The sequence below is a fragment of the Gavia stellata genome, chromosome 24 (assembly GCF_030936135.1).
Source record: "Gavia stellata isolate bGavSte3 chromosome 24, bGavSte3.hap2, whole genome shotgun sequence".
In the NCBI taxonomy this organism is placed as follows: domain Eukaryota; kingdom Metazoa; phylum Chordata; class Aves; order Gaviiformes; family Gaviidae; genus Gavia; species Gavia stellata.
This window is the reverse complement of record NC_082617.1, coordinates 109,225-127,853: the sequence shown is the minus strand read 5'-3', so window position 1 is coordinate 127,853 and position 18,629 is coordinate 109,225. Positions and strand designations below refer to the sequence as shown.

General features: G+C 49.8%; 1 protein-coding gene across 1 annotated transcript in view; it reads right to left on the bottom strand.

Moving 5' to 3' along the window:
* The window catches only part of LOC132319070 (hydrocephalus-inducing protein homolog), a 46,564-nt gene that overhangs the window by 11,530 nt on the left and 16,405 nt on the right, over nt 1–18,629 (bottom strand). The window contains exons 7-15 of the mRNA XM_059828806.1: nt 15,919–16,120; nt 13,924–14,107; nt 12,409–12,508; nt 11,133–11,251; nt 8,870–9,093; nt 4,922–4,989; nt 2,689–2,924; nt 1,750–1,850; nt 348–483 (exon numbers count right to left, since the gene is read on the bottom strand). Of these exons, the coding sequence (XP_059684789.1) occupies nt 348–483; nt 1,750–1,850; nt 2,689–2,924; nt 4,922–4,989; nt 8,870–9,093; nt 11,133–11,251; nt 12,409–12,508; nt 13,924–14,107; nt 15,919–16,120 (1,370 nt within the window). The remainder of the gene's footprint in view (nt 1–347; nt 484–1,749; nt 1,851–2,688; nt 2,925–4,921; nt 4,990–8,869; nt 9,094–11,132; nt 11,252–12,408; nt 12,509–13,923; nt 14,108–15,918; nt 16,121–18,629) is intronic.

The following is an 18,629-nucleotide window of genomic DNA, read 5'->3' as shown; positions in this document are numbered from 1 at the left end:
CAGATGCAAGACTAGTATGGGCTTAGCATCCTGAGGGGGTCCGAGAGCTGCTGCATGCACAAACACCTGCTCCTGTGCTGGCAGCCTCCTTGCAGCAGCCTTTCATGACCTTCTAAGTTCTCCTATGGGAAAGCACCCCAAAGACTAGACTATAAACTGCTTCCTAAAGTTTATATTCAGGCAGGTTCCTATTTAACTGCTTTCTAAAGTTTCTATTCAGGTAGGTTCCTGTTCTCAGCAAACCTTTAGGTTTGACTATAAACCAGCAAGGTCTTCTCCAAAACTCCTTTTTTCCTAATATACCCCTTGACAACATTGGAGGAAAGGAGGTGGATGCGATGCCAAACCTGAGGAAGAACTGCGTAGCAGCCTGGGAGATTGCTGTCGTTCTCAAGCGTCAGCATCTGCCGATACGGGTACTTTAGAAAGCACCGTCCAAATGTCACGACCGGGTTGAGCACTCGCAGCCGAGGAACGACGCATCTAGGCAAAGAGATGACCAAAAGGGAATTGGAGATACTGAGAGAATGTAGAATTTGTTTACTCCCCAAATAGCATGAAATGACGCGTAACACGTGTCACTGTCAAATGGACGTTTAAGACCCCTACAGCAATCAATTGCCTTTAATTTCTTTTTATACAACAACCTCTTGTAAAGGAGGAGCAAACCGTGAGTCTCAGCATTGTAGAGGCTGCCAAGTGCCCAGGCAGAGCACTGCGCCCTGTCCCAGAGCTGTCTGATGGGCACCTTTGCCCCAGGAGGCTTGCAAAGACACCTTGCACCCTCCTGACGCTCCCAGCAAGGCATGAGCTCCAGGGGAGCCTTCCCACCCGTGACCAGGGCTCACCAAGCCTCGGGGAACACAAGACCCCAGAATCTCAGTAAAAATTACTCCCTCCTCTCCCATACCTCTCTTGCCCTGCCTGAAAACTCAGCCATTTACCCCAGCAGCAGAGGGCACAAGCCACCACCTGCCTCACGCAGTGGCTGGCCACCCCTTCCCCACTTCTGTAGCCACCTTGATCCTTGACCCTCACGGGTCCATACACTGTCTGCTCCCATTTGCACTTCTTTTACGGAATTGCAGCCCAGGCACTGACTGGAAGACTCTGCCTCTTGCAATTAAACTGACACCCACTGCAGCACAACAGCATCGAATCTGGCTGCAGCAAGAACAGCTTTTGGCTTAAATCTGAGAACAGTACGTCGCAGAAGAACCAGAGGAAAGCAGAGAAACCTGAGCTCACCTTCCACATCAAGGACTATTTTCCCCATCCTAACACCTTGCCTCTACTTCCCCTCACCAGTCCTGACACAAGCCCCTTCCCCATTTGCACATGCCTTCCTTAACTGAACCAGACACCAGCTTTCAGCAGGCTGATCGCTGCGTCCCAAACGAATGTTGTGTTTTGGTCGCAACCCAGCACAAGTCCACCACTTGCAGGAAGAAGGAGGGGCAGCCCTTGGGAAATTTCTTACACCTCAAGCACCAAAAGCCAGGCCAAACATGAATATAATTACTGTTCCCTTTAGAAAAAGGCTCAGCCCCATGCCTGTCCGTTGAGCACAGGTGCTTCTCAACATGGGCCGCTTTCAAAGCACTGCTGTTCTCCTAGCTAGCTGGGTAGAACTAGCTCATTAAGCAACGCTTCTCATTTGGAGATGGAGCCAGAAAACCGCGTTCAAGGCAGTGTGCTGGTGGGGGGTGCACGAGGAGAGACGATGAGCTGCAAGGGAAGCGGTGATACCTGGCTGTGAGAGGCAATGCCAACACCTCCTTGCCAACACCGTCCACGTCCACCACCAGTGCCAGCTCGTATCTCTTCACGGTGTTGGAACACAGGGTGACCTGGCGGAAGAGAAGACCATCAAATACTTCATCGCTCCCAAAAGCCATCGTCCATGTGTGGTGTCCTCCGGTTCTCCTTCCACAGTAAGGAAAGGGAGGATTTTGCCCTAACTCTTCTGCTGGTCCATGTACAGAGCACAGGCTCTGCGAGTAATAGAAGTCTTCTGACAAGATCTGCTTTACTAAATACACCATGCAGTTATCAGGGCATATGCAAGCTAAATTAAAGCACAATTAGACTAATGCTCTACTCACCACTGCATTAAAATTAAGGGATCAGTTTGTAATCTCGACTAGAATAGCATAAATCCAGAGGACATCTGTTGCCTTGAACAGAATGAGTTCAGCTTTACAGGGGGAAACTGAGAGCAAAACGTGGCCCAGCAGATGCTGTGCAGTTCACGGCTGCCAGAGCTTTTGCAGTCCCCCTTGGGGATCGCTGCAGTGAATACAGCTCCTCCTGCTCAACAGGACAGGAGAAATTAGACTGGGAAGAAAGGCAAACTGCTTTATCCAATGACATCTCTCTTTTTAACAGCCACCTTCTGTCCTCATCCTTCCTCTGCCCACTTTAAATCCAAGAGATCGCTCTAAGCAGCTCTCAAAAACACAGGAGTGGCTTCTGTACCTGACTGTACGGTACAAGACCTTCCGCTCAGGATTTTGGAAACAAAACGGTGCTCCTTCTGAAACGTCCCAGAGTAACCCAGCCAACAAAAGCCTAACACTAATGCATATATCTTACTCGTGTTATGCTGGCAGCACTAAAGCCCTCTCATGCATCAGTGAAGCTTCAGCTCCACCTGCTGAAGCACGTATGGACGGACTCTTCCCATACCTGGATATCCACGACCCCCTGGGAGCGGATGGTCCCTCTGCACGGCGTGATGGTAAATTCGGTTGGCTTCACAAGACCTTGGGCTCCCCTTCTCCAGGATGAGTGAGTGTTGTCCGACAAAGGAACAAAACTGGTAACACTGGGCTCTCCCGAGCCGTCCCCAGGAATGCGAAGGTTGAAGGTCATGGGCACCAAGGAGGTGTTAGTGAGGCGACACGACAAGGTGCGAGGAAAGCCTAGGAAATGACACAAATACGAATTTACGCCCCAGTTATCCCCCTGAGTCCTGGTGTGAATATCCTGTTAGGATAAAACTGTGCCTGGAGTTTAGCTCTTTTCAATCTGAACCACAGCTAGTTGAGAAGCTAAGCAAGGAATTCATTGTCACTTAAGCTCTCTTTTATGCTGATCACAGAGATTGTTTCCTTGGCAATGCCCACTCTTAGCGATGCCGAACACCAGAATTTTGTCTCTCTTTACCTGAGGAGCGCTCTCACATGCCCCAAAACCAGCATCAGTTATTTCTCACTTATGAGCGTACATCCAGACAGACCATTTTTTCTGAAAATTCAGTCCGTAACATTCCCTGTTAACTCCACGAACACTCCCACAGTTTTCAATATATAAAAGCAGTGTATTGTCATCGAGGAGAAGCTCCAGTAAAAGAAAGGATGGATGCAATTGGCTACTACAGCACGATGCAAAGCACTCTAATGCAGTTTCTCTAGGCAGCATCCTCAAGGCATCTCCTGTTTGGGGGCAATCAGACTCAGCTCGTGACAACCTGCAGCCCACTTCACAGGAGGCAAGCCTGATGCTTGCTTAGAAATTAGCAGGAACCGTGTCTCACCTCACCTAACAAACGGGGACATCACATCCATGCTGCACACTGGCTGTGGTTACTGCCCACAAGGGTTTACATCACTTTAGCTTGGATACTTGCTTTCCATAATGGAAAAGCAGTGATACAACCACACCTGGTGGGGATGTGCTGCAGAGACAGGACATCAGCCCACAACCTGCTCTGGAGTGGACATCTGCCTTGGACGGCCAGCTCTGTGAGAAGGAGACATCTCCCATGGCCTGCTTACCAAGCGTTACTTGAATACAGATGGGGAGGAAAACCAACTGCAGACACAGCAGGTAGTTCATCCGTGCCCATCGACAGTGACCACTGCCCACCTCCAGCAACTACTCCAGCAGGGAGGCAGGAGACACACAGAAAGGACAAACACAGACTTCACAGTCCCAAAGGAGACCGAAGTCTCCAGGGGCAGACAACAGTCAGCAGCAGAGCTAAAAGAAGCAAAAATGCAGTAGCTGCCTTCAGCTCAAAAGGCCTTATTAACGAAATCAGATTAAGTAGGATGAAGCTCCTATTACATAACCGTATTTCTGCCTGGTGCATTTCTGGTTTTATTTATTCAAAAGGAAATAAAGAAATGGCAGAGTGGTGACGTAGGGAGGGGAGGAAGCAGCTCAGGAAAGGTAATGAGCTTTCTTAGAAAGTCCATGAGCAGCATGGAAACACAGAGGCATCCTGGGTGCAGAATGATAATGGCCCTTCAATCACAATTGATTTCACATTTCAACTTTAGAACATCTCAGTAAAAAGCCTTTTGTGAGACGGAGGTGGAGAACGAGAATCTGCACTTTAATGGAGACGCTCTGGACGCTCAGCCACCGGCTCCATCAGCAGACCTGGGCTTTTGGCAGGGAAGGAGAAGGAGCCCAGATCTCGGAGGACATCAGTGCCCGATGCCGAGCTATTGCTTGGGCATATTACCTGGGAGGTGAGAATGAGGTGCCCTCACAGCACTAATCAACAGCTCACACTGAAGGTCAGGTGGGGAAATGGTGTCCTCCCCTTGCAACACGCACATTCACCCAGAGCAGCTACAGGCTAGCATGGGGCTTCAACTCCCTTCTCCTGCAGTCCCATCCCCTGGGCCCTTCTGGCACAAGGACTTTCACAGCCATTCTGCTGCCAAGCATTGGGAGCTTGGGGCTGAACAGACTATGAGGGACACCAGAAAACACTGACTTTCTGTTCCTTTGGTCCTATCTGACCTCATGATGGCACAACACTGCCTAAGCCACCAGCAGCCCTGGTTTTAACACCTCGAAGGCTGCTACGGAGGAACACAAGTGACAGGTGCTCTTCTGTTCAGGTGCTCTGTTTTGGTGATGCACAGACCTCTCAACCTATGCTCCAAGCCCAGGGCACACTCACCGAAGGAGACGTCACCGAAGCGGAGGGAAGGTACGTTGAAATGAAAAGTCGGTCCGATGACACAGCCCCTGTGAGGACAAAGACAGGCAGAGGAGGCATTGGCTTGGTTAAAGAGAAATGCAAAGTGTTCGGCTTTTGTTACTGCTCGGAGGGATAAATGCTGGTCTCAGAACCACAGCGGGTTTCAAATCAACCCGTCGCCTTTCTGCTCAGCACAGCATCCATGTGGACAGGAGACAGCCAAAGCAAAGTGGTCAGCAGCTGATAGCTGCTGATGTGCCTTAGGGCACCATCTCAGGCAGGGTATGCCCCCAAGTTGCTGCTGGCCTGATGAAGGACCCTGAACAAGTGATGGCTCCGTGCCTCAGTTTCCCCATCTGTAACGTGATGACACAGAGGTCTCCACGCAAAAGTGGACCCATTGTACTAGCTTTGCCAGCTGCAGGTTCTCTGCTTTGGTATTTCTTTGCTGGAACTGGTATTCCCATGGAGTACATGAACATCTTGGCCTCAGATCATCTTGATCCATGCAATCATAAGGCATGCAGGATTTGGAGGCATGAAGCCAGGGGAGCTCCCAGACACCCACTGGCCACAACAGCAGCAGCAACAGTTCTACCCAGCGGACAGCTGAATCTTGGGGGAAAGGATCAGCTTGTCACCAGTGCACCAGCTGACACATCCAAGAGCAACACACGTCTCCAACCACCGAACACGGGTGTCCTGAACCCACCACACCTCCTCACCTGTCCTTAAATTCAGCAGCCAGGCTCCAAACTCCAAAACTCACCAAAATCCCCCGAAATCAGCACTTGGAGCTGCACAACAGCCATTAATTTATTTCATGGTTGATGCCAATCAATGCCAGCTCTGCCTCTCAGTTAAAAATCAAGGACCACAGTGAACGCTGCCTCCTAGTTTTAGTCACAGGACTGCCACTGGCTCTGTTTGGCACATGACCAGACTCAAGCATCCCGCAGGAGGGACCTGCGTTCATCCGTGGTGTCCCATTTCCAGCATCCCTTTCTAAACACCGAAGAAACAAGCATTCAGGACCTTGTAAGGTTGGGTTCCTTCCCAAGAAGAATCACCTATGGTTTGGGCATCTTCTGATTGCATAGTCAAAAAGCACTCAAAAACTGACTTTCAGGAGTTTCAATCCAATACTAATTCTCGATTCTTGGAGCTGAAGCAGTTCCTGAGACTAAGTCAGGGAGCAAATCCCTGATGATGATGACGAAGTTCCCTCTCCAAGGACCTCACATAACCAGACCTAACCGCCCAAGCCCTAACACCTTGCTTTGGACACAGCAAAGGGAGCAGGCATGCCTTCCGCCACAGCACTTGCCACGAGACGATGGAAAACTACCTCCAAACCAACCATGACTGGGGATCACACTGGGAAACTGCCAAGGATGAGCCTTGCCAGGCAAGCGGAGAAATGACTGCCATTTCTGCTGAGTGCGCCGTATCTGTGCTCAGGGAAGTTAAACCTGAATGACTGCCCAGAAGGCTCGAGCAAGGAGCCAACCAGAGCCCTGTGCACCACAGCTCATAACAGTACAGCTCGCAAAAAAATGGGGGGAAAGGCAGTGGTTTTGGCAACTACCGCGTTTTACAGTAGCATTAGATAATGCACTTGTGAAGGGAGATCAGGGTCCTTGCAGAGCACGAAGGATAACACAAGGTGGGAGAGGAACCGCTTCAACACTCATCCCCATTCCTTCCTTCCTTTGCAGCCCAGTCTCCCACCAGCCAGCTCGCCTCCATTCAAAAGAGCTGGGAGTTTTTCTCCATGGAGGACTAAATCCAGTGCTTAAAACTTCCCGACGAGGGAGGCTCAGCTTGACCTGGTGGGTGGACATCTCAAAGGCCTTTGAAAACAAACAGCTTGAGCTGCGGGGCTGGAGAATGAGAGATAAGGACTGGATAGGGATCCTTGAAACTAAGGCAAGGCAGAAATCAAGGAGGCAGATGACATCTCAGAGCAGAGTGGACTGCAATGGGAATTACTGCTGAGGGACAGCTGTACCGGAGCAGGTGGGCATGCTGGGGTACCCTCAGATGGGCTGCATAGGAGCCACCACCTAGAAAGGAGGAATACAAGGATGGGGAAGAAATAAATAAAAAAGGACCAGCAATCCTCTTTCACTGAGACATAAGGTCTGCACCGAGCTCAGGGCCGTGCTGGCAGAACAGGGCAGAGCAGCCACAGAGAAGGGGAGGACATGCTGGGCACTGGCAGACAGGGCACCAGTGGGGAAAAAAGGACCACTTCAGCCAGCCCCAAAGCTCCAGAGCACCCAGCATCAGCTTCCCTGCCTACACCACATGAGCCCACCAGCTCATGGTTAAGACTTGCTGGGACAAGTTCGCATGCTGCTGTGGTCCTGAGAAATGAGCTTTGCCTCTCCTTTCACCAGCTTTTTTTTTCCCCCTTCTCCCCTCTTGCTCGGTCAGGATTCTCTTTTGCAATGGCACCAGCCCAGGGGATGATGCCCGAGTCCTTGTGACAGTACTTGCTCCAGAGCTTCCCGTCTCCTGCATCAGCACATTTCTGGCTGCAGAAAGGAGGTACGGTAGCACTCGCTGCACAAGAGCCGGGAGGACAGCTTGTCCCAACGCATTAGCATGAGAGATGATGTTGAGGCTGCTGCTACCCATTTTGTATGGAATGTTAAACAGAGGATTTTAAAAACACTGCTTCTGGCTGCAGAATCACCCAGGCTGGCCCCTCTCCAAAGCCCTCTTGGCCCTGCTGGATGTTCGGTGGGACATCCCAGACCATCTACTGCCCAAAGCTGATACCATCACACTGTCTGCCATGGCCCAAGGGGGAATGAGCTACCTGTAGCAAGAAGTCACTTCAGCTCCTGGGTACCGGGACAGGGCAGCAGGCATCTCCACACCTTTCCCGTACGGCCTCCAGTCAAACTTTTTTCCAGCACGGGTAGTCACTTAAAGCCCCACGGTCCTCACAGAGAGATGTCAAAGGGTCACAAAAGGAATCTGCTGCTGCCAAATTCTGGGCAAACAGTGTCCTAGAAAGTCACAGAGCCACCCTGGCTCAACCATGAAGGCAAAGCTGCTTCCCAGAGGAACCCAAGACTTTGCAAGTTAAACTGCGTATTGAGAGCAGAGGAGGCATGGTCACAGGTGGCCAGCAGCTCAAGGGAGGTGATCCTGCCCCTCTACTCGGCTCTGCTGAGACCCCACCTGCAGGACTGGGTCCAGCTCTGGAGTCCTCAGCACAGGAAAGACACGGACCTGTTGAGGCAGGTCCAGAGGAGGGACACGAAAACTATCAGAGCGATGCAACACCTCTCCTATGAGGAAAGGCTGAGAGAGTTGGGGTTGGTCAGCCTGGAGAAGAGAAGGCTCCGGGGAGACCTTCTTGTGGCCTTTCAATACTTAAAGGGGGCTTATAAGAAAGACGGGGACAGACTTTTTAGCAGGGCCTGTAGCGATAGGACAAGGGCTAATGGCTTTAAACTGAAAGAGGGTAGATTTAGACTAGATAGAAGGAAGAAATATTTTACAATGAGGGTGGTGAGGCACTGGCACAGGTTGCCCAGAGAGGTGGTAGATGGAAACATTCAAGGTCAGGCTGGACAGGGCTCTGAACAACCTGGTCTACTTGAAGATGTCCCTGCTCACTGCAGGGGGGTTGGACTAGATGACCTTTAAAGGTCCCTTCCAACCCAAACCATTCTATGATTTCCTCTCGCAGACGGTTACGCTTTCTTGGCTGCTGCAATTGCAAGGTTCAAACTGGAATCAAGGTTAAAAAGTCTTGGCTCTTAGTGGGGGGGTGCCAGGATCTGAGCCAAGACAAAGACCTTAGACAACCCCTTTTTTCTCTGCTCCATCATAAAATGAGGTAGGGGGGAGCTGATTACCCAGAGAGAGCTACAGATGTGCCCACCAAGCTCCTATAACCCTCCTCACCTGATAGTCAAGGTCACAGGCTCAGGGGATCCATTCACACTGAACTTGAATTCTTCTGTGAACTGCCCCAGGATGGTGGAACTGAAGGAGATCCGGATCACCTGGAGCCCGTCTGGCAAAATAGTGCCCTCCCGGGGCAGAAAGGTGAAGCAGGAGCCCAGAGCTGTAGCTGGAGGGACCAACTGGAAGAACGCATCGATGGCTCCTTTGTTAAACAGGACCGCCTGCAGCAGCAAGAAAGCGAAATGGAAATACATAAGGAATCTGCCTTTCTTACACAAGGGTGACTTGTTTTCCCATTAAACAAGTAACATCTGTAAAAAGACAGAAGATGCCGTGTGCTGCTGCTTGGCAGAAGCCAAAGAATATGCAACAGGACAAGTTCTGCCTTTGGGTTTTTACATGCAAAGCAGCGGTAACTTCATCTAAACAGAGTCACACTGGGTTTATTCTACTGATACAGAGCAGTCCACTCTGACTTGCAGTGCAGAGGACCTGCTCAGCATCAGCGAGTTGATTCAGACCCGTCCCTAAGAGCAACGAAGGGCGGTTACTAGTGGGTCATCACACAACTGCTTCTGCTCCTGATGAGCCTGGTCCTGCCAAGGGCAGAACATGGGCAGCTTCCACTGCAGCCAACAAGTTCATTGCATGTAGAAGACCCCTCAGGCCAGCACTATAACCAACTTCAGAAGCACTCCCCAACTCTGCTACAGTATAGAAGTTAGGTTTCTCTTCTTTCTTCTTCAAGGTGATACTTTCTTAGTCTTTGCTTCAACAGACATGTCAGGAAAGAATGAGCGTGAGGTGCATAGCACCTCCATCTATTCCAAAGAAGTTCTCTTTCCTAAATATACACAGCCACCATCTACGATTTTACCATTACTGGAATAAATTGCAAATTTAGAACCAAGCTGTATTTTGTTGAATGCTCAGGAGATCTACTGCCTCGAACAAGTAACACAATCCCGCAGCGTTTGTTGAAATTCAGCTCTTTTCATGTTGGGCGAGAAATGCCCACATCTGCCTGTGAGTACCGGCACGCTGTCCATCACCAACAAACCTACCCAAAGCAAAGCTGTAAAGTTTCTGATTGCTGCAGGGTGAAATCCTGCCATTTCCGTGGACTTAGCTATCTGCTTTCAGTTTCTTTTCCCTAATTTTTGTCCTTGCAAAACCTGTCAGAAAAACTGAGACAGAAGCATAGAAACATCCTTTGTTTTTCAACTTTGCAGCTGCTGCTGAAAATATGCATGTATTCAAACTCCACAATGGTAACTTGAACACTACTCTCGCCTCTTGTGTGTTTTACACCTTCGTTACAAATTGCACTTAGGGATCCGACGCTGAGCTGAGGTTTACCTCCAGTCTAGCTGCTTAGCAAAGCACTAACAGCTTCATCTACTTCATCACATTTTCTCAAGTAATGAAAATCATAAATTGATAGAGAGAGAATCAATAAAGTATCAGCATTAAAAATGCACAGAGCACACAATATTTCCCTAAGAAAACACCTTAATCTGTCCTTCCCTGCCACAGTCAAGGTTTTGAAAGTGTCTGGCATGATGTATTGCCTCGTCTTCTACCTCTTTCACTTGCTCTATCTTTTTTTTTGCAGAAGACTTGACACCACTGGGGGGAGGCAAATATATAGAAAGTGCCTTTGCTTCATTTCCAGAAATGCTTTGCTCTTCATAGAGCCAGAGGTGCACCAAGCCCGAAGCGTGGTGAGGGGCTCGTCAGCGAGGGGAAGCACTCCCAATTTCTTTCCTAGGGACAGCTCGGAGCCAGGAGGCTGGACGGCTTTCCTCTGACTCCCAGGAATCGGTAGGATGCACTTAACTGAAAACTCTTTGCAAGGGACTTGAGTTCAAACACAGTAAATTTGCTCCAGCTGCTTTTTAAGAGCCAGAGTACAAAGGTGCTTTGCATCTAGGGCTGAAACAAAAGCCTCTGAATACTTCTCTTTTTGACCCAGTGCTGCTTTCATGTGTCAAGGGGGGGTTTTTGCATGAAGCCTCCCAGCTGATCTCAAATGGACATTGCCAAAAAGCAGGGACTAGGGCTTCACGAAAATATACGCCTTTCAGACCCCACCAAAAGTATCCAGATTCTGTGAAACCCCCCAAACTTGACTAGTATGTCAAATATTCCCTGCTCACAACTGCCTCAGTTGCCAGGAATCCCCCAGGTCCACGAGGCTCAGCGTTGCCCCGGGAGCCGTGAGGATCCAGCCCAACCCCTGCAAACCCCTCCTGCTCACCTCATAGCTGTGGGCTGATCCAATGAAAACCTTCCCGATGTCCAGCTGGTCAAAGTTGAAGCGGAGCCGGGGCCCTATGCCTTCACCTTTGATGCGCAGGGGCAGCCTGGCCTCTCGGCCTGGGGAGAGATTGCCGTTTCAGTACAGTAATTCCCTCTGTTGCCCTGGATTTTCCAGCCTGCCTCAATGCTAGTCCCTGACTCCGCGGTGGATGGGACCAGCTCTAGATGCTCCAGGGAGAAGATACGGGACCCTTCTCCTCCCTCAGGACATATGCCCTTGGGCTGGTTTCTAATTTAGTAATCAGTTTGCACCCTGAAAACGGGATGCTGAGTTTAAAACACGATCTCTGAATTTCTTCCCACACGCTTAGATGAGCTTTGAAATCCATTCAGTGAAGGCACAAAGCTCACAAAACAGAACTGAAGATAAAAATCTGCCATCTATACTGATGCAATCAGAGACAACAGCACAGGAGCCGAGAAGTACGAGCCCAAGCAAGGCGAAGCTCCCTGCTAACGGCCATACGCACATCAACAGTCACCGCTCCCAGAAGAAGACTTCACAGCACTTCCGTAAGACAGGATGGGCATAAAGCTTGTCTAGCGGACTGCTCGGATTCCGATTCCCAGGGAGGACGTTCACCCTGCTGAGTACAGCAAGGCCTGTGCAACGCTACCCGTATGCACCATAGACTCCGAGCCACGAGGTCACAATTCCCACGCAGGGAGAGAAGCACGGGCTGGCCAGAAGTGGTCTTTTCGCAGACACCCCACGCTCAGCAGGGCTCAGTCACCTGAGGTCTGACAGCATCTGGGGAGCGGGAGGTGATCCAGGATCTGGGAGCACATTTGTAACTCAGCTCCTGCTGCCTCAGGCGTCTGATGATGCATCCGTGTAATAAAGATTCATCTTGGAAGTATACGGTCTATAGGGGCTTAGTGCTCGTCCACGAAAGCTGTTCTGCTGTGTCATTCTTTGGCCTTTCCAGGCACCTTGCAGCACAGCAAATGCTGGCAAACCCATGGCATGAAAGCTTATCCCTTCACTGCCTTGGTTGGTCTGGGATCAGTGATCCAAGCTTGTAGCCAGGCATCGCGAGGGCTGGCCGCGGACAGCAGATCACCTGGAAACCGCAGGGACAGTGGGCATGTGCCAGCCCTGACCTGCTGACCACCCACCCTTCCCAGCAACTACATGAGAACCGAGGGGGCTGGAAGACTATTTGTGCCTCGCCTTCACCATGGGTAACAGAAGCAGGAGAAAGGAGCTGTACCTGAGATTTCACAGTAGACCGCTTGTTGATACACTCTGGCTTCTCGGGGTTTAAAGATCACCTTGATTTCAGCCGAAGAATTTGGCCAGACATCTCCCTCCTAAAACAGAAGCAGACAGAAAACCATTTATCTTTAAACGTTACATGTCTTGTTTTCAACCACAGCCCTGTACCCTATATTTAGAGCATCAGTGAAGAGCAAGGAGCAAGCAACACTTGCCAACAAAATTTATAAGAGAGTCTGGAAGCAGTTGCAAAAAACTGTCCCAAGTCCGTTACCTTTACTGGCACCCGGGAGAGGCATTTTGTTAAATTAGGGCTACAACGAAGCAACCCAACTGGCAAACAAATTCCAGCGAATCAAGCAGGATTTCTCCAGAGGTACCAGCCAGTCTAAGGAAAAGGGACCTGGCTACACTTCATGTCTGTACATCATTACATGGAGTACCAGCACGCAGTACTGTGGGCAGCCAGACTTCTGGACCTCACCTTAATGCACTTCAGGAGCTCAAGGCGGGGTTGAGCTAGTTCTGGAGTCATACTCCAACTGTAACGAAGCAGGAGCCCTGGGACACACTCCAAAATCAACACTAATGCATCGCACGATGCCCTTCAGGCTCAGCTCATCAGCTCCCACTCTACAATACTCCTACTGCTCTGACACAGTCTCTTGGTCACACCATGCTGCTGTCAGCTACAGTGGTGTGAAACTGCAGTTGTGCTGACATTGCTGGCTCTCAGCCTTCAATGGGCTAAAGGAGTAACCAAGAAGAGAACACGATCCCCTTCCTTGGTTTAAAAAAAAAATTAGTTTCACCTATTTTAAAAAAAGAAGAGGTTGGGCTTATTCTAGGGTTCACTCCAAGATGAGAAGGGATTTTGCACTGCTCAGACAGCAGGCATTCTTCGTCTCAGACCATGCAAATACTCAGAATCAGAGCTCTGGTTGATTGAAGGACATGGGGTTTTGCTTGCAGAAACAGAAAAGCAAAGATTTTTCTGTACCTATGTGCCATACAACTCAAAAAAAACCTGCCAGTCTTGTGTCCAGGCTCACAGATGCCATTGGAAGGGAGATTCAGACATGGTGTAAGTCCAGCTTATACAAAGGGATTGGTGTTTCCATGACTAAACTTGGGCTGAATTTGGCCTCCTTTCCACACAGGACCATTTCATTCTTCAGGTCAATATGTGAACTGACAATGCTCCAATACCCTTTGTTACTCCCCATACAGTATGCGTCAGGTGTGCCCTTACATATAATAATCCATACCTCTGAGCACTCTAAGAACACTTATTTATAGCCCTTGCAGTAGCTCAGCTTTAGGCAGGCTCTCGCTGCCTGTCAGGAGCCCGCAGTTCAGAAGTGGTTTTTGTAACAAGCTCTCCCAGCCTCACTAGAAACCTGACATTTTCTCTCGGCACATCAAGGCAGCTGATGCAGGGATCTGCCAAGTGACCTCATTCAGGGGGGAGCAGGAGGAGGAGGAGGGGAGGTTCTCAGCTACAGCTTACCATCGGCTCAATGGTGAAGACTTCATCGGAGAAAAGCATGGAGTCTCCTTGCACCTTTGCCCTCTGGTTCCGGAAGGTGCGGGAGAGAAGGGAAAGGCGTTCTCGGAGAGTGGGGTCCACCGCGCACTCCTTGAGGAAGCAATCCGTCCTGTCCTCTTCCTGCCTCTGCAGCCTGCGACACAGCCTGCGGCCACGGGGAGAGACAAACCAAACAGATAATTCAATAAGCAACATATTTGCAGAGACTGCCGGGTAAGTGCAGGGGCAGCAATGCACTCGGGGAGGAACAGCAGCACCAGCAGCAGCTCAGCAAGGGGCTGACCCCGAGCCATGGGGTCCCAAATGGATCAGATGATCACTTGTTGCTCCCTGGCGTGGCAGGTAGTTTTACTCCACACTCACAAGTTAAGAAGGGGTTTTGGAAAGCTAGCAGCCCTCAAGAGAGCCTCCTGGCTCAAAGCCACTGCCACAACTGATGGAGAATCCACCAACCTCAACTGGCTTTTCCCACCATAGAGCTGCTCGGGGGAGGCAGATAAAGATCAAGGAGCACCCACTGCAGGGCTTCACTGGCAAGGGGAGAAGCACCTGGGGTTCAGCTGCAGGTTACGAGCATCACTCTTTTTCCTTCTTTTTGGACCAGCGGGGATAAGCAAACAATGCCTGCTCCCAGTTCCCTATACTGCCTTCCACCAGGGGATCCCTGCTTCTCTCACAGCAGGACAGTGGCCTTAGAGCTATGACCATCCCTAAGACTTCCAAGTAAAGAAGAACAAAACCTTCTGCTCAGACTCTAAGACACAAACTGGCACGAGATCAAATGTAATTGGAAAAAAAGAAAAAAAAAATCCAGTTGAAGTCTACTGTGGGGAAACCTGGTTGCTTCTGAGGGGAAAGAGGAACACTCAGGGTCCAGGCTGAGACAGGCAGCTGGGAAGAGATGGTCAAGGAATGGGCCAGGGAAGTACCAAAAGAAGGTCAGGAGGTTTCCTTTCAACACACTGAGCTTGCACAGAAGTCACACACTCTGTCATTAAAAAGAGAGAACAGTGGAAAACTAGTTTTGCCCTTCAAGGCATTTCTGACCTAATTATGTTGCACTTTATTTGCTCAGAGGCCCTTAGAAAGTGCTCCACTTTAAGGCAGTTTCCTGATCAGCTATGGGTTCAGACTAACTCCTATATACCTACATCCATCCAAGTCTGAAAAGTCACACAAGGATTCCCTAAATCACCCAAGCTTTTACGTGTCATTTCCAATTCACCCCCCCGGGCTGCAAGTGTTCCTCTGCTGCCTGAAATGGGAATTTCAAAGCTTGAGCAAAGACACCCTTTCAAGAACCTGCCCCATCTCTCACCACCATGAAGACATGGGTGGCTGAAGCCCAAATGCACTTCCAGGTCCTGTGCTGCCCTACCTTCCCTGCAGAACCCTCCACCTCCAAACTCTCCCCAGCCTCAAACGAAGGGCACAAATACCTCCTTGTGCTGGAAACCAGGGCAGCGCGAGGCAATTAACACCCTACAGCAGGGTGGCCTCAACTTTCACCCTACCCTGCACATTGCTGGAAAAGGAGCCTGCCACCTTATCAAAGCTGGAGTGGAAGAAACTGCAGTGACTATCGTAATAGTTATGTTATCTGCAGCTACATTACGTCCCAGGTAACGAGTGCTGACACTCTCCTCAGCCTCATGGACCCTCTGTAGCCCAGGGATGTCTGGACCTCAGTGGTTTGTGCTCCCACAAACCACCAATTTGCTATCCAGTCATTGCAACCAACCTTTCCTCCCTAAAACATCTTCCTCAGCTGGAGTATGGGTGGAACTGGAATGGGAAGTGCTGAGCTCCAGTACCCTGAAACTCAGTGACACGCACCCTGACGCTGGGGATGGTTTACTTGTCCTAAACCATTCAAAAGCACCAACACCCCTGAGCCCACACGTCAGTTTTACCCTTGGGCAGCGTATCTTATGGAAGCGAATCTTTCAAACGAACCTCAGCTTCCGCTGATCCTCCTCTTCCTGTGTAGCAAAAGCCTTCCACTGGAAGTGGGCTACGATTTCACTCCGATTGTGGATGACCACGGATCCGTGGTTTGACAGCGAGAGGTAAGTCTTCTCAACTGCCAAGGAGTTCCTGTCTAGCCTGATGTTGACATCTCCAGCTGCTCCATAAAGGCTTGTGTGGATATCTTCACCTGCAACAAAGCAAAGGGCAGTCTTTGCTCACCTCACTTGCTGATGGAAGTACCAGGAAGAGAGCAAACCACAGGTAACAGAAGAAAGCGTTACAGCTTTTAGCTGTATTAGCAGTTCCACGGATCAGCACATTTATCTCATCCTGATAGCTGCCTGTGTACAGCACAAGGATGTCCTTGGACACCATCTAAACCACCTTATTTCTGGGTGTGTTTGTAGAGGTTTATCCCCAAGGTGACAGCATTTACAGTGAGATTTTTCAGACGTGCCCAGGTGGCCTTTGGGTTGCCATCCCACTCAGGTCACGGGGAATTCTGCATCAAAGTCATTCAGGTGACTCTGAGGAGTCCCACCACAGTCATAGCTTGACCAGGGTCTCCTGCAGGCACACCACCAGTGGTGGGTCTCTCCTGAGGATCCCTTGTTGCTGGCAAGCAAAGATGCCTGGGGGCATGTGGGCAGAAAAGGGAGGTTCAGAGGAACAAGTGAAGGGACAGCCCACCGCAGGATGGCACGCAGAAGAGAACTTCACTGTGTTGTAGAAGCAGTACCCTCAACTTGCTGTTTGTGAAGATATGTCAAAATGAGACTGGTAGGGCACGGCCCACACCAGCCCGCCCATTACAGTCCTGCAAGCCCATTTCTTCAGCCTGGATCCTGTTGCTTATGCCTGAGCGTGCAAGTCTACGCTGCATATTCCCAAGCTATTCAACAACCAGAGTGAGGACATCTTTGCTTTCCACCTCAGAACAAGCTGAAGAGGAGAGAGCCTTGCCTGTGCACATCAACTGACTAATGGCTGGAGTCTTGCTGGGGTACCTGCCAGCATCGCACCCTCCAGAACAGACTCCCACCAAAGGCTCCCTCATTCCCAGAGCTTTCAAACCTTCATTCTTCCCAACCAAGGAACTCCTGGGAGTCAACCGAGCTCAAACATCACTACCAAGCCCACTCTTCCTGTTGTGGGTGAGTGTTTCCCACGTGAGATGCAAACAGCAAACATCAGACATGCTCTCCAGAAATGGCATTTCTAGGGAGTGGTGCTTAAAGCCTCCGAGCCAGCCCCAACTGACAAGCGCAGCAGCCCGGACATGGCCTGGAGGGCATCCCTCTGCAAAGGCACAGCCTTCTCCTCACTGCAGGGCTTACAGCAAGGCAGCCAGGGGATGGACCTGCCTTTAAAAGGCTGCCATGCCACACCACAAGGGGAGAGCTGGATGGACTCCTTCAATCCTAAGCCAGGCAACGCAGCAGAATCACATTCATTCTGGGAGCCGGGTTGGGGAATGAGGCAAGACTCGCCCTTAAAACAGTAGATCTCTACGGTCAGTCATTCATCTCTGCACATGGAGAATTCAGCCTTCATGCCTGTACAATCCTCAATTTCTTTGCTCTTAAGGGAGTCTGGAGTGGCAGGGATTTGTGGCCAGAGCTGAGTTACGTTGGGAGAACACCAGCAATGTTTCCAAGGACTGGACAATCTGCCTCCTAGAATGGACAATTTAGCATATAAAAATCACTGAACTTCAGAAGAGTTACAGAGACGGCCATGCTTTATAAGCATTACCTTTCCCCTGCGCTGAATCCTCGGCATACATTGGCAAGCAGATGAGCCAGGGCCCAAGAAATGGGAGACAGGCACAGTGCTTCGAGCATGCACAACTCAGGTTTATGGAAACACAAGCTAATCCTCCACAACCATCAAGACAAACTACTACAAAATAAACACCGTGAAAACTGTCACCTCACTGTCTAAACCCATGGCCACGTGGGTCTTGAAGTATTGGGTATAGTTCTGATCTCAAAAAAACTAGCTGAAGCATTTGAAATTAATAGAAAAGGGCAGAAAGTACGATTAAAAGTATGGAGCAGCTTCTGTATGAAGACTGAACAGATTTCTCGGTTGAGGAATCCATACAGGAGATAGATGGGAGAGGTTTGTAAAAGCACGAATGGCCCGGGAAATGTGAATAAGGAAAGACTTGTCATGATTTGTCACAAAACAGGAACCTGAGGGCCTGAAATAATCTTCTTAGTCAGAAATTACACAAAAGTACTAGTACTTTTCCAGGGGAAAAGTAGTACTTTTCCAGTACTCTTTGTCAGTAAGAACAAGAGTCAAAGAAAGATCTAGCCCTCGGAATTTTACCCTATAGATTCTCTAGATGCATACAAATGAGGCACTTTTTTGTGCTTCTCTACCCGAAATTTCAGTAGTTCTTTCAAGAAAGTGCTACCCATCCCATGAGCTTCTCAGAGTGAGCATAAACCATTCTCTGGGAATATGTCATTAACTGACAAATACTGAACAAAGCTGTGACAACTCATAAAGCCACAAAGAGCATTTGGAAGATACAGGAGCATTTTTGTAACTCCTACAAACTCGAGACAACTAAAATGTTCACTGCTGGGCTAAAGCGTCACACTATCACCTGGATTAGGACATCATGCTCCCCAGGACCAACAGTCAGGAATAGGGACAAAACAAACCTCTCTTTCAAGCAAGAG